We start from the raw sequence: 13,814 nt of genomic DNA on the forward strand, positions 1-13,814 counted from the left end.
TAAGGGCGTTTCCTATTGGCTGATCCCCCGGCCCTGGCCGCGGGGCTCGGCGTCGGACGGTCAGCCGGAGGGGCCAAGAATTGCCGGCGGCCGGGCTCTGGCGGAAAGTTGGCGCCGCCGCTCGACCCGGGGAGGAACTGCAACCACAAACCCCCCTTTTCCCCGCCCAGCACGTTCGTGTCTCCTTTGCTGGTTTCCGGCTGGTTCCGTCTTGGGGAGTTTTCTTATTGATTGAGAGGCCAACTACCGGAATGCAAACGGGAGACTCGGAGATCGTCGAGCCGGCCCTCCTGGTAGGATGCGAGGGGAGATAAGGTATGTGCAGAACGGAGCAGAACTCAAACGGGATGCATTTCTCGAAAGGAAGGGATCTCTTTCCTAGATAGCTAACCCCGCAAGTATGTATGTCTTTTTCTTTTTTTATTTACTTGTTTTCTCCGTCACCCAACTCATCCAGATCCTAAAGGAAGCAAAGTATAAGCCCCGATACCTAGAACTTCTTATTTTTCTACCAGGAAAAAAAATTGTAAGGCATCGACTACATTTATTTTGGATTTTAATGTTTACTTGTTTATCTCCTGGGTTCCTTCACCTATTCAGCAGCTCTTTCGTGCGTGATCTGCTAAGTGCTTTCTTAGAGATAAGGTCAAAGGAGACAGATTATTCCTCCCAGTGGAAGGGTTACAACAAGTGATACACAAGCAAGTAAGTTTTCTATATACAAGGGCTAATCAGAAGAAGTGCTGGGCATGGTGGCGCGTTATGGGCTTTCAATTCAAATGAGAAGCTCAGGCGACATCAGAAGAAACTTCTCAAGCAAAGATGAGGCTAAGGAAGTTCCAAAGCAGTATGGAGTATTGGTATTTTGTGTATCTTATTCAGTCATCAGTCTTGATGAATTAATTTAACCCCCTCTCGTCATTCCTTCGTTTTTGTTGATTACTTTACCTCCCCCCCTTTTGCTTAGGGCTTGCTCTTGGCTCTGGACTCAGGCATCACTCCTGCTGTGCTCAGGGACCATGTGGGGTGTCAGGATCAAACCCACATGTGCAAGGCAAACGCTATACCTGCTGTACTATTGCTCTGGTCCTGGTTACTTTACGTCAACACTTCACAGTTTAGGGACCCTTACACTAGACCAATCCCTTTTTCTACCTTGGTAAATTTTGTTTGTATGGCGGTATAAGAAGTATACTAGCACATCCCAGCCAGAAAATTGGACCATACCTTTTGCTTTCATAGTTTTTTTTCTCTCTGAGACTATATATTTTGAACTCTAAGTTAAAACCAATGAGAGCTGCCAAGCTCATTGAATGAGTTATAACTATTATTTTTTAATAACTAAAATAAACAATTTTTTAAAAATCAGTGAAAATGAAGTTTCATGATTTTCACCACCCCCATCCCCCCTTGAGGCTAATGTGTGTGTGTGTGTGTGTGTGTGTGTGTGTGTGTGTGAGAGAGAGAGAGAGAGAGAGAGAGAGAGAGAGAGAGAGAGTATCAGTATCTGTGTCTGTGTGTAGGCTATGCTCTGATTCCAAGGCAAAGCATATTCCAGTTAAAAAAGTCTGAAACTTACCCAGCTAGGTCTTAATAGGCCTTGAAGGAGGAGAGTGAGTAGTTGCCTAGTTTTTGCAATTATTATCCTAGCTTGGGTTTAATCCATAAGTCAAACTCTCCCTTTTGACTTCTTGTTCAATGTTGCATTTCTCCATCTCCAAATCTTATTCATCACTTTTCCCTTTGGTACCCAGCAGAGCTGAGAGAATGGTTATTGAACATCTGTTACATGACAGGCTCTCCTGGGCCAGATCCTGGGGAGGTGAGGAGTGAGAAAGACTGATGAATAGGACGTTGCAAAGCATTGTGATAAGTGGGAGTTTTGCTAACTTGCCTTCAAAGGAGACAGTTCTGTTAACTGCCGAGCTTTTGTGTGCCTGATGGGGTGTGCACATTTCTAGCAAGAGCTTAGGACAACAGAGGGAAGACTACAGACCACCTCCTGGGGTTCTTCTTCTCCACTGTTCATTTTCACCAGTGAATGTCGAACATGCCTTTCTCTGAAAGGGTGCTCTTTCCTGGACTGCCTTTGGTATCTCCAAGTATGGATTGTGGAAGTTTGTGGTTAGTGCGTGAGGAGAAATAGGGTCTCTGAGTCCCTTCCCTCCTCGCAAGCTCCGGGGGACCCTGTGGGATGCTGGGGATCGAAACTGGGTTGGTCGTGTGCAAGGCAAACACCGTTCAGACACCTGGAACCTGTGCTGATGACAATGCCAAAGGGAACAGATTTTTAGAAACATCACAGCCAGAGAGATGGATTCAGCCAGTGCTGAGTGCATGCTTTGCATGACGAGACTGAGTTCAATTCTAGTACCACACAGTGTTCCTTATCCCTGGCACTGCAGGTGTGACACCCCAAACAAGACAAGATTTATAAAACCATCTTGTTGATGGGTCTTTTGTTGTTGTTGTTCTTGTTGAGTCACACTTGGCGATGCACAGGGGTTCCTCCTGGCTCTGCACTCAGGAATTACCTCTGGCGGTGCTCAGGGGCCCATATGGGATGCTCGGAATCGAACCCGTGTCGGCCGCATGCAAGGCAAATAAATGCTCTACCGGCTGTGCTATTGCTCCAGCAATTGATGGGTCTTGACTCATGGAAAGTATCAAAGTGTAGCCTACATGTTCTGGGCTATGGTATAGGAACCAGAGCCGAGATCTGTAAGAGACTCTTTCTTACTCTCTTTGTCTGGTGAGCGGGGGGGGGGGGGGGGGGGGGGGGGGGAGGGGAGGGTAGTGAAAGATGAAGATCAGTAAGATCTTACAGACAAGCTAAAGTTTATCTGTTTAGGAGCTGGAGCGATAGTACGCGGGTAGGGTGCTTGCCTTGCATGCAGCTGATCCAGGTTCAATCCCCAGCATCCCATATGGTCCTCTGAGCACCGCCAGGAGTGATTCCTGTGTGCAGAGCCAGGAGTAACTACTGAGCATCACTGGGTGTGATGCCAAAAGCCAAAACCATAAATAAAATAAAGTTTATCTGGTTTGGGGCTTACACCTGGCGGTATTGGGGACTACTCAGGCTTTTTCTCCTGGCACGTATTCAAGGGACCATGCTCTCGCAGGATAAACCTGTATTTCTTGCATGCAAAACTTGTGCCTGGCCCATTGAGCTATCTCTGTGGCCCCCTAGCTCATCTGTTACTGAAGCTCTCGACCTCTTATGTATAATCCTGGGCTTTATTTCTCCTTTTCTCCAATGGCAACAGCTGAGCCAAAGGTTGTCATCAAACCTATTTCAAAGATGAGTTGACAGATGAGTCAATGAATTGATTGGCCCCCATCCCTCTAGCCATTTTGATTTCTCTGATCTCCCTTCCTTTCTATTTATAATACTTCTCAATCTATATTTATCTATTTTTTGTCTCATGGCACAAGCAAAGCAAAAATGATGAGACGGGGCTAGAGCGATAATACAGTGGGCAGGGCATTTGCCCTGTACCTGGGTTCGATCCCTGGCACTCCATATGGTTTCCTAAGTTCACCAGGGGTGAGTCCTGAGCTAAGAGCAAGGAGTAAGCTCTGAGCACTGCTGGGTCAGCCCTCTGCCAAAACAGACACACACAGACACACCCCCCAAAAAAAACACTGGCGGGAGAGAAAGCACAGGATTGAAATCCTCATCATTCATGTGACTGATCCTGGTTCTGTTTCACCACTACATGTATAGTTCCTGAGCACAAAGCCCTGAGTATCCCCTGAGTACTTCCAGGTATGACCCAAACTCCCTTCCACCAACTTAACAGCGTCTCTGAATATGTATCACTGGCATCCCGTTGCTCATCGATTTGTTGAGTGGGCACCAGTAATGTCTCCATTGTGAGACTTGTTGTTACTGTTTTTGGCATATCGAATACACCACGGGTAGCTTGCCAGGCTCTGCCGTCCGGGTGGGATACTCTTGGTAGCTTGCCGGGCTCTCCGAGACGGGCAGAGAAATCGAACCCGGGTCAGCTTCGTGCAAGGTAAGCACCCTGCCCATTGTGCTCACTTCGGCAGCACATATACTAAAATTGGAACAATACAGAGAAGATTAGTCTATGATATAAATGGAAAAATCATCAAAATGTTAGGAAATTGAATCTAGCAATATATAAAAAGGATTATACAACATGCGATATAATTTATCTCAGTAAAGCAAAATTGGGTTAGCATCAAAAAATTATGGGACTGGAGAGAGTAGAGTGCGCAGAATGTTTGCCTTGTACACAACTGACATGGGTTCAAATACCAGTATGGTCCCCCTCTCTCTGCCGAGAGAGTTATCTCTGAGCACAACCAGGACAAAGCCCTGAGCACCAGTGGGTGTGGTCCCCAAACAAAAACAAAGCAAAATAAAATTAATAGAAGGTACCATCAATAGAACAAAGAACAGACCGCATGATTTGTAGAGAAACTGGAGTACTTGTACATTATTAGTGAGAATGTAAAACAAGAATGTGGCCACTTTGGAAGACAGTTGGCAGGTCCTCAAAAAGGTAAATATTCAGTTAGTATATGAGCCAGAAATTCCTCCTATGTGCCTGTATTTCTTAGGTATATACCCAAGAGAACTGAAACATATGTTCATCAAGATCTGATACTCAAATGTACATAGCATCATTATTCTAAAAGCCAGAGTGGAAGAAACACAAGAGTCTGTCGCCTAATGAATGAGTAAACAAAATGTATTTCTATTTAGCAGAATTTTACAGAAAGGAAGTATTAATCAATGCTACGAAATGAGGGACTGGAGCAATAATACAGCGGGGAGGGCGTTTGCCTTATACACGGCCGACCCGGGTTCGATTCCCAGCATCCCATGTGGTCCCTCGAGCACTGCCAGGAGTGATTGCTGAGTGCAGAGCCAGGAGTCAGCCCTGTGCATCACTGGATGTGATCCAAAAAGCCAAAAAAAAAAAAAAAGCTACGAAATGAAAGAACTTAGCTCAGAGAAATAGTGCTGCAGGTAGGGCACTTGCCTCGTATGAGGCCAACCTGGGTTTCATCCCTGGTCCCATGAACCACATATTGTCCCCCAGGCACCTCCTGTAGTGATTCTTGAGTACTTGCTACGTGTAGCCCAAAACCAAACCAAACCAACAAACACAACACAAAAACTCAAAACACAAAGCCCAGAGCTGTAGAGATAGTACAATAGGTAGGATATTTGTCTTGCATGCAGCTGACCCGGTTCTATCCCTGTCACCACATATGGTCCCCGAAGAACCACCAGGAGTGATTCTGGAGCACAGAGCCAGGAGTAAGCCCTGAGCACCACTGATTGTAGACCAAACACCCATTCCCAAAAAAACTAAATAAAAAAATAAAAGAGCCAGAGAGAAAGCTCAAAGGTCAAGTGTATATTTTTGACTATGGAATCCTGGGCTTGATCAAATAATCCCAGATGTAAAGTAGAAGGCAACTAATCTGGATCAAAAAAGTAAAATATATATATATATATATATATATATATAAACACACAGGCTCAACCTGTACTAACATGTTAGTAATCTCTTATAAAAGGGCTTAATGGCTCCAAAGTGAGATACAACAATCTTCGTACACTTTTCTCTAAGGAAACCTTTTTGGATCTTTTTTTTATTATTTTAATTTTTTTTGCTTTTTGGGTCACACCCAACGATGCACAGGGCTGACTCCTGGCTCTGCACTCAGGAATTACTCCTGGCGGTACTCAGGGGACCATATGGGGTGCTGGGTGGACCTCGTGCAAGGCAAACGCCCTACCTGCTGTGTTATCACTCCAGCCCCCTTTGGATTATTTTTAGCAGATTACTATTAACAATACAAAATAAAGTATTGAGGATCTGCCTTTGGGGCAGGCTTGGGTGGTGGTGGTAAATTTCAAAATAATGGTGTTGGTAAGGTGCAATGGTGGTGGATTGGTGTTGGAATTTTGAATGTAATTATTGAATGTAAATTTCATTATTGAATATAAATTTGAATGTAAATTTCAAAATAATGGTGTTGGTAAGGTGCAATGGTGGTGGACTGGTGTTGGAATGTTGAATGTAATTATTGTGAACTTATAAAAAAGTTTAATATATATATATATATATATATATATATATAAAAAACCCAAATGATCCCCAGAGCACCAGCAGGAGAAACCCTCAGTTATAGTCAGGAAGTTAGGAATAACCCTTGTGTTCTTTGTTATGTTTTGGGTTTGCTTTTGTTTATTTTTATTTGGGGGCCATACCTGGCAATGCTCAGCAGTTACTTCTGGCTCAGCACTCAGGAATCACTCCAGGCAAGTGCTCAGGGGTGGAAACCAGGTCAACCATGTACATGGCAACTGCCCTACCCACTGTACTATTGCTCTAGCCCTTGGTTTGGTTTTGGGGACACACCTGGTAGTGCTTAGGACTTACTCCTGGCCCTGTGCTCAGGGATCCCTCTTGCAAGGCTGCAGCGGATATTGGATGCTGGGGATAGATCCTGGGTCAGCAGGGTGAAAGGCAAGCGTCCTACCAGCTGCTGTACTGAATCTCTAGCCTCGGGCAGCTCATGAGCACTGCCAGGTATGGCCTATATACCCCGCCCCCCATAAAAGGTTGACAAAGAGGGCCAGAGGGATAGCTTAAAGGCTGGGGCTTCAAATTCGATCACAAGTGCCATGTGGTCCTTCCAACACCGGTAGGAGCAACCCCAGAGCATTGCATTGAGAGTAGCTCCCAAGCACTGCTAAGGGTGACCAATAAAGTAAAAAAATTTAAGAGTGGGGGCTGGAGCGATAGCACAGCGGGTAGGGCGTTTGCCTTGCACACGGCTGACCCGGGTTAAATTCCCAGCATCCCACAGGGTCCCCTAAGCACCGCCAGGAGTGATTCCTGAGTGCAGAGCCAGGAATAACCCCTGAGCATTGCCAGGTGTGGCCCAAAAAAGTAAAAAATAAAATAAAAATAAAATAAAAAAAGTGGCCAAAGCAATTGGATGGATATCCAGTAGAGAGAAACAGATGACCAAGCGGGCACAACTGGGCTCTCTCCCTGTAGCCTCTGGGAAATGCAAGTCCAAACCACAAATTATGGGCGCTCAGAGTGACAGTACAGTGCGTAGGGCGCTGGCCATGCAGGTTTGGTCCTCGGTGTCTCACGTGGTCCCTTGAGTTCCACTAGGAACGATCCCTGTGCAGAGCCAAGGATCAGCCTTGTGTGCTGCAGGGGGTGGTCCCCAAACCAAAGAGACCAAAAAAAAAAAAATCCCACAGATATGTCAGAAACCAAACAACCCACAAATATGCTGTCACTTCTACTGGGATGGTTGGAATCATACAGAAACAGAGTAACAAGTATTGTCAGCGATCCTTAGAGGTGTTGGAACACTGCATGACTGGAACCCAGTCATGAACAGCTTTGTAATGGCCTGCCTCACGGTGATTCAGTTAAAAAAAAAAAATCCATACCAATCGGACCCCTTTGCTCCCTGCTTGTGGGAACTGGATCCTGGGTTCGATCCCCAAGGAGTTGGCGAGTGACCGCCTGAACACATAGCCAGAAATAGACTCTGAGCTCTGCTGGGAGTGTTCCCCTAACCAAACAAAAAGTTTATTGTCGGGTCAATAAAATAGATCCTCCTCAATTCTGTGGAAATTTCCTCTTTTGCAAAAAGATTTTTTTTTTTTTGGGTCACACCCAGCGATGCACATGGGGTTATTCCTGGCTCATGCACTCAGGAATTACTCCTGGCGGTGCTCGGGGGGACCATATGGGATGCTGGGAATCGAACCCGGGTCGGCCACATGCAAGGCAAATGCCCTACCCGCTGCGCTATCGCTCCAGCCCCTGCAAAAAGATTTTTTTGGGGGGTGGTGTGGGGTGAGGTTTGAGGCCACACTCTGGAGCATTTTGAGGGCTACTCCCAGTTTAATAATCCAACCTGGGCCTTCTACATGCAAAGTATGTGCCTCAACTCCTTGAATTCTTCCTCTGGCCCCAGACAAAAGATTTTCTTGGTTCTAACCCTCTCACCTCCTGTCTTTCTAGAAAATTGGTGAGCTAGGGTCTAGTGCAGCAGGTAGGGCATTTACCTAGCATGAGACCGACCTGAGTTTGATCCCTGGCATCCCATAATGAGGTAGGGAGGGGGGAGCTGGCCTGAATACTGTCAGGAGTAGCCCCTGACATCACTAGGTGTAACACAAAAACAATTGATGAGGGTCCGGAATGATAGATAGCACAGCAGGTAGGGCATTTGCCTTGCATGCGGCCGACCCAGGTTCGATACCCAGCATCCCATATGGTCCCCCTGAGCACCACCAGGAGTGATTCCTGAGTGCAGAGCCAGGAGTAACCCCTGTGCATCACCGGGTGTGACCCCAAAAAGCAAAACAAACAACAATTGATGGATAAGCCTTTACTAAAAGATGTCAAAATAAAAACAAAATTTTCCTGATCCTTCCCTTAGACAACTAGGAAAATGGGTCATTTAAATGCATCTTTGCTAGTATTACAACACACCTTTGAAATATTTCCAGTGAAAGCCAGCAGGCCAGCATGAAAAAGTAGTTCAGAGGGCAGGAGGGTGTGGGGTCAGGTTCAATCCTGGTTAAGGTAATCCTTTGCCTTAACCTGACAGTAGAATCACACTTTTTCTCTTTTTTTGCTTTTTGGGTCACACCTAGCAATGCACAGGAATCATCCCTGGCGGTGCTCAGGGGACCATATGGGATGCTGGGATTTGAACCCGGATCCGCCACGTGCAAGGCAAACGCCCTACCCGCTGTGCTATCACTCCAGCCCCTAGAATCGCACTTTCATCAGAACCCTTACTTTCAAAAAAAAAAAAAACCAAAACATCATCCATACCTTATTTTTAAATGCCAATGTCCAAGACAAACAACTTTTTTCCCCCTTTTTTTCTTTCTTTTCTTTCCTTTTTTTTCATTTCATTCGGTCATACCCTGCTATGCTCAGTTCTCAATTTGTTTGGCTTTTTGTTTTTGGGCCACACCCAGTGATGCTCTGGGGATACTCCTGGCTTTGCACTTAGGCCTTGCAACTGGGGGAGGTTCAGGGGGGACCAAATGGGATGCTGGAGGTTGAACCTGGGTGGGGCATGCTCAAGGAGAAGAGGGGACTTTCTTAACTCCACTCCTGGGCCCCCACCCCCCATCGCATCAGTTTTGCTCACTTGACTTTCAAAGTGGACCCCAAATCTCCTTCCCTTCCCCACTGTCCAGGGCGTTGCCTGGAAGGGGCCATTCATCAGTCTTAATTGTCTCCTCCCCCACACCTCCTTCTTGCTTTGTCTAGACTCAGCGGGATCTGGGGGGGGGGTCCTGCCCTTCCTGTATCAAACCTCCCGGGGTGCACTTTGTGTTCGGGATCTGCCGGAAGTGTCTGACCTAGCAGGGGGTCCGGCTTACCTTGGTCACACACACCTGGGCAATTGCTCTCCGCTCCCCCCTCCCCTGGGGCTCCCTTGGATTGGGTCGCTGGGCTGGTGCTCGGCCTGGTGCTCGGCCTGGACCTGTGCTCCGGACGCTCGCTGGCCTTGCTCACCCACCCTCTTTGCTTTCTGCCTACGAGAGGCCTTGGCGTCCTCGCCCCTCCCTCCGTCTGACTTTTTGACTCCGTGCCTTCCGTTTCTGCGCTTTAAAAGGAACAGGCTTCGGGGCTCTGAGCGATAATTCAACGGGTAGGGCGTGTCCCTTGCACACAGTTTGACCCGGGTTCTATCCCTGGCTTCTCCTATGGTCCCCCCCATGAAATAAAATTAAAGGAACAGGCGGTCTTCCCAACGGGCTGGAGTGGGCTGCCGCGAGACCCTTCCATGTGCCGCCGCCACCACCACGGAACCTTGAGCGTCCTGCTGCATAGGGACAGGGCAGGGCCCCGGATGGGGACGCTGCGGGCAGGAGCGCCCCGGGGAACTATTTGTTCACGTGCATTTCCGTCTGTCTGGCCGGAACAGTGCCCTGCACCGAGCCAGGAAAACACCAGCCCCTTGAAGTGCCCCTGAGCGGGCTGACAAAGCTCGGGGGTCAATGGCAACATTGTATTTGCTGCGTGCCACTGAATGGTCCGCAGACTCGCGGCCAGGGGACGGGATTTCCGGATTTAACTTTTAACACAATCGAAAATATTGAAAGCTTTCCAAAAAGAAAAAGCAAACCAAGGACGACAAAGAATGCAAGAATGCAACCCAAGTGGGCGCCCCTCCCCGGGTGCCTGGTCCCTCGGGAGGCGGCCAGGGCGCGCCGTGCGGTTTTTGTTTGTTTGTTGTTTTTTAATTTAACATAACACGCCTCCTTTTCATGCTGCCCCGGAGTGGAGGTGGGGCTGGGGCAGCAGCCCAGGGCCCCGCGCCGGGGCTTCCAGGGACCGGGGTCCGGCTTCCTTCCGGCGCCACTTCTGGGGAGTCCTCAGAGGCGGAGCCCCGCGCGCCGCCTTTGTCTCTCTTCCCGGGGCTGGGCCCCGGCCCCTCCGTCCCGCCCGCGTGCTCCCAGGTAAGGCACCTGAGCTTCCCGCGCGCGCCGGCAGCATCCCCGGTGCGCGCGGAGCCGGGTGGGGCGTGCGCGCGCGCGTGCGTGCCCGCCCGAGCCTCCCCGCCCGGGTGTGCCGCCTGCGGGGGGCGGGGGGCTAGCGCGCTGCTCCGCGTGTCCACCGCGTCTCCCGCTCCTCCCCGCACCGCTGACCCACGCACTGAAGTGGGTGAGCGGCTCCGACTGCCCCGGCTTCGCTCAGGTTTCTGTGCCCCAGGCGGCAGTTTGTACTTTTGTTGCACAGGCAGGTCGTTTTATTTTCCCTTTCCTTTTACTTTTTTTTTTTTTCTCTCTTTTTCTGTTTGGGTCACACCCGTTGATGCTCTGGGCTTACTCCAGGCTCTGCACCCAGGAAGCACTCCTGGCGGTGTGGGGGACCCTATGGGATGCCGGAATCCAACCCGGGTCAGCCGCGTGCAAGGCAAACAAACGCCGTCCCCGTTGTACTATCGCCTTGGCCCTTGTTTTTTTTTTTTTTTTCATTTTCACTTTCTTTTTTTCTTCTCTTTTCTGTTCTCTTTTCTCTTTTTCTTCTCTCCTCTCTTCTCCTCTTCTCTCCTCTCCTCTCCCCTTTACTTCCTTTCCCCTCCTCTCTTCCCCTCTGAAACTCCTTCCCTCTTCTCTCCTCCCCTCTCTTCTTTCTTCCCCACACTGAACAGTGCTCAGGGCTTCAGGGAGCACTCCTGGCAGGGCTCAGAGACCATATTGGGTGCTGGGGATCAAACCCCTGTGGCCCTCAGGCCAGGCAAGCGCCCTGCCCACTGTACTTCAGCCCCATGGACATGTATTTCTAAGCAGTGTATTATTGGGAGTACTTGTTTGTATGGTTCACCAAATAGTGGCATGTTCATAATACTTCTGAGTCATTTTGCTTGTCCATTGGTACTAACTCTTAGGATTCATTTGTGTTGATGGATTTCATTTGTGTTGCTTGGATTTCCCTTCTTGTAGTAATCCACTGCAAGATACTGTTACTCATGCATTTTGTTGCTGATAGATATTTCCTTTTTTGTTCTTGTTTTTGAGACTCACCTGGTGGTGCTCGGGGCTTACTGGCTTACTGCTAGCTCTGTGCTCAGGGGTCCCTCCTGATGCAGCAGCTCAGGGGACCCTATGGGATGTGGGGGATAGAACCCAGGTCAGCCACATGCCAGGCAAGCACTGCTAATGGTACTGTCCCTCTCGCTGATAGATGTTCTAAGCTCAGTTCCTCTTTCCTTCTTCTTCTGTTATGAATGGTACTTTGGGGGGCAGGACTTGGGGGACCACATGTGGTGCTGGGAATTGATTCGGGTCGGCAGAGTGCCAGGCAAGCGTCCTGCCTGCGGAGCTGCTGACGGACATTGCTTGTGCATGTCCCTCGGTATAGTTAGGCAGGCGTTTCTTCTGCTTATGGTGATAAGTTTACCCCTTTATTTTATTTCAACTCTTCTCCTTCTAGGGGGGAGTCACCCCCTCCCACAAGGTGCTTGGGGGCTACTATCAGCGCTTTGTTTTCAGATCGTGTTTGGTGGTGCTTGAGGGAGCAGAGTGGGGTCTGGCCACATGCAAGGCAAGTGCCTTAACTCTTGTATTATCTTGTATTATCTTTTTGGCCTTGAGTGTCGTATGTGATCACCTCGCAACACTTAGACACCCATTTATCTGACTTTTGGTGCTACGTCTTGTCACATACTATTTTATTTTCATGATGCTGGGCTTCAAACCAGGCATGTGCTCCAACGTGGAGTCACCTCCGTGGCTTGAGGTACTTTTAAAAAACTTAGCAGCTTTTCATCCCAAACTTAGCCTCATGGCTTACTGTGGGTGGGCAAGTCGAAGGTTTTGGGACAGTGGTGAGGCGGCATCTCTTCCATCTGGCTATTCCCGAGTTACCTCCTTCTGCCATACTCCAGTCTCCTGGTAAAGCCCGGAGCCAGCTTCCCAAATGCCCCCTGTTCTGGGCTTCTCCCAGGCGGCTGGCAGTGCTGACTGGCTCTCAGACCAGGCCACATCTCCAGTGCCCGTTGGTGAGCTGCTCTGAGGGCGGGTTTGGACTGGACACCTCTCGTGCAGGTGGATCTGTGCTCCATGGGGGGGCTGGGGGGCACCTTGCTGAGCTCAGTATGTTTAGAAGATGGTTTTTCTTTTTTTTTTGCTTTTTGGGTCACACCCAGCAATGCATAGGGGTCACTCCTGGCTCATGCACTCAGGAATCACCCCTGGCGGTGCTCGGGGGAACCATATGGGATGCTGGGATTTGAACCCGGGTCGGCCACGTGCAAGGCAAACACCCTACCCGCTGTGCTATCACTCCAGACCCTAGAAGATGGTTTTGCCTGGAGCTCTGGTGCCCCGCTACGGAGACCAAACTGTCTGGCAGTCTATCAGGGACAGGATCTGCAGAGTTCAGCGGGTAAGGTGCTTGCCTTGCACCTGGCTGACCAGGGTTTGATCCCCGGCATCCCTTATGGTCTCCCCAGCCCCACCAGGAGTGATCCCTGAGTACAGAGCCAGGAATAACCTCTGAGCATCACCGGGTGCCCCCTCCCCCCCTTTTTGTTAATTTATAAAAAGAACTATCAGTGCAGAAGAGACCAGGGTCCCGTGGGTCCTGCAGGGCACTGGACAGGCTCTGCCTCAGTGACAGTGGGCAGATCAACTTGGGGGGATCCTCTGGGGCCCTGTCCACTTGCTGTGGGGACCAGGGTGAGGATAGCTACCAGGGGGTGGGGGGTCTTTCCCTCCGCAGTCTGTCTGGAATTTCTGGACAAAACCAGACCTGGCGTCCTGTGGGCCCTCTGACAGCCACAGTGGCGGCAGGCCTTATTCTGCCCCTCTGCAAGCCCCTGTCCGCGGCTCTGGCTTTTGGGGAGGGGACACTCCCAAGTGCAGCAAGGCCTGTGGGACCAGTAGCACCGCATCCCGCAAAGGAGACCAGTGCAATGGGGACGGGCAAGTCCCGGCACATCACCAGGAGTTGATGGGGGCCATGTGGGCCAGGACTGGACCAGGGAGGACAGTCCCCACTGTGGGGGTGGGTCTGGGGGAGAGAGGCAGCTTCTGGAACACTGGGGTCACAGTGGCTTCGTTCAGGTTCTCAGAGGACTGGCTGTGTCGCCGTGGAATCCCATTGTGACTGCAAGCCCCACCTCCGGTATCCTCCGGGGAAAGTGCTCATCTGCCGCCCCTGACCCACGGGCGCGAGGGCGACGCTCCCCCAAGCACCGTCCATCCGGGTGGGGTGGGAAAGGCCTTTCGTTCTTGAAGGTCAGATACGCTGAAC

The 13,814-nt window shown here is 49.7% G+C and overlaps 1 protein-coding gene across 10 annotated transcripts in view; it reads left to right on the top strand.

Annotated features, from left to right (window-relative positions):
• Positions 1-162: 162 nt before the first annotated feature.
• The window catches only part of LOC129406787 (nuclear receptor coactivator 5-like), a 55,465-nt gene continuing 41,813 nt past the window's right edge, over positions 163-13,814 (top strand). For 4 of the 10 annotated variants that reach the window (XM_055145676.1, XM_055145680.1, XM_055145685.1 and 1 more), the window contains exon 1: positions 167-315. Coding sequence is in view for 1 of the 10 variants with exons in the window: in XM_055145683.1 (XP_055001658.1) it covers positions 299-315 (17 nt within the window). In the remaining 9 variants the exon portion in view is untranslated. Of the gene's footprint in view, positions 316-9,982; positions 10,514-13,814 lie in introns of those variants that run through there. The other 6 variants (XM_055145677.1, XM_055145681.1, XM_055145686.1 and 3 more) reach the window with 3 other exon arrangements.

This window comes from Sorex araneus, chromosome 8, assembly GCF_027595985.1.
Source record: "Sorex araneus isolate mSorAra2 chromosome 8, mSorAra2.pri, whole genome shotgun sequence".
NCBI classification, from domain to species: domain Eukaryota; kingdom Metazoa; phylum Chordata; class Mammalia; order Eulipotyphla; family Soricidae; genus Sorex; species Sorex araneus.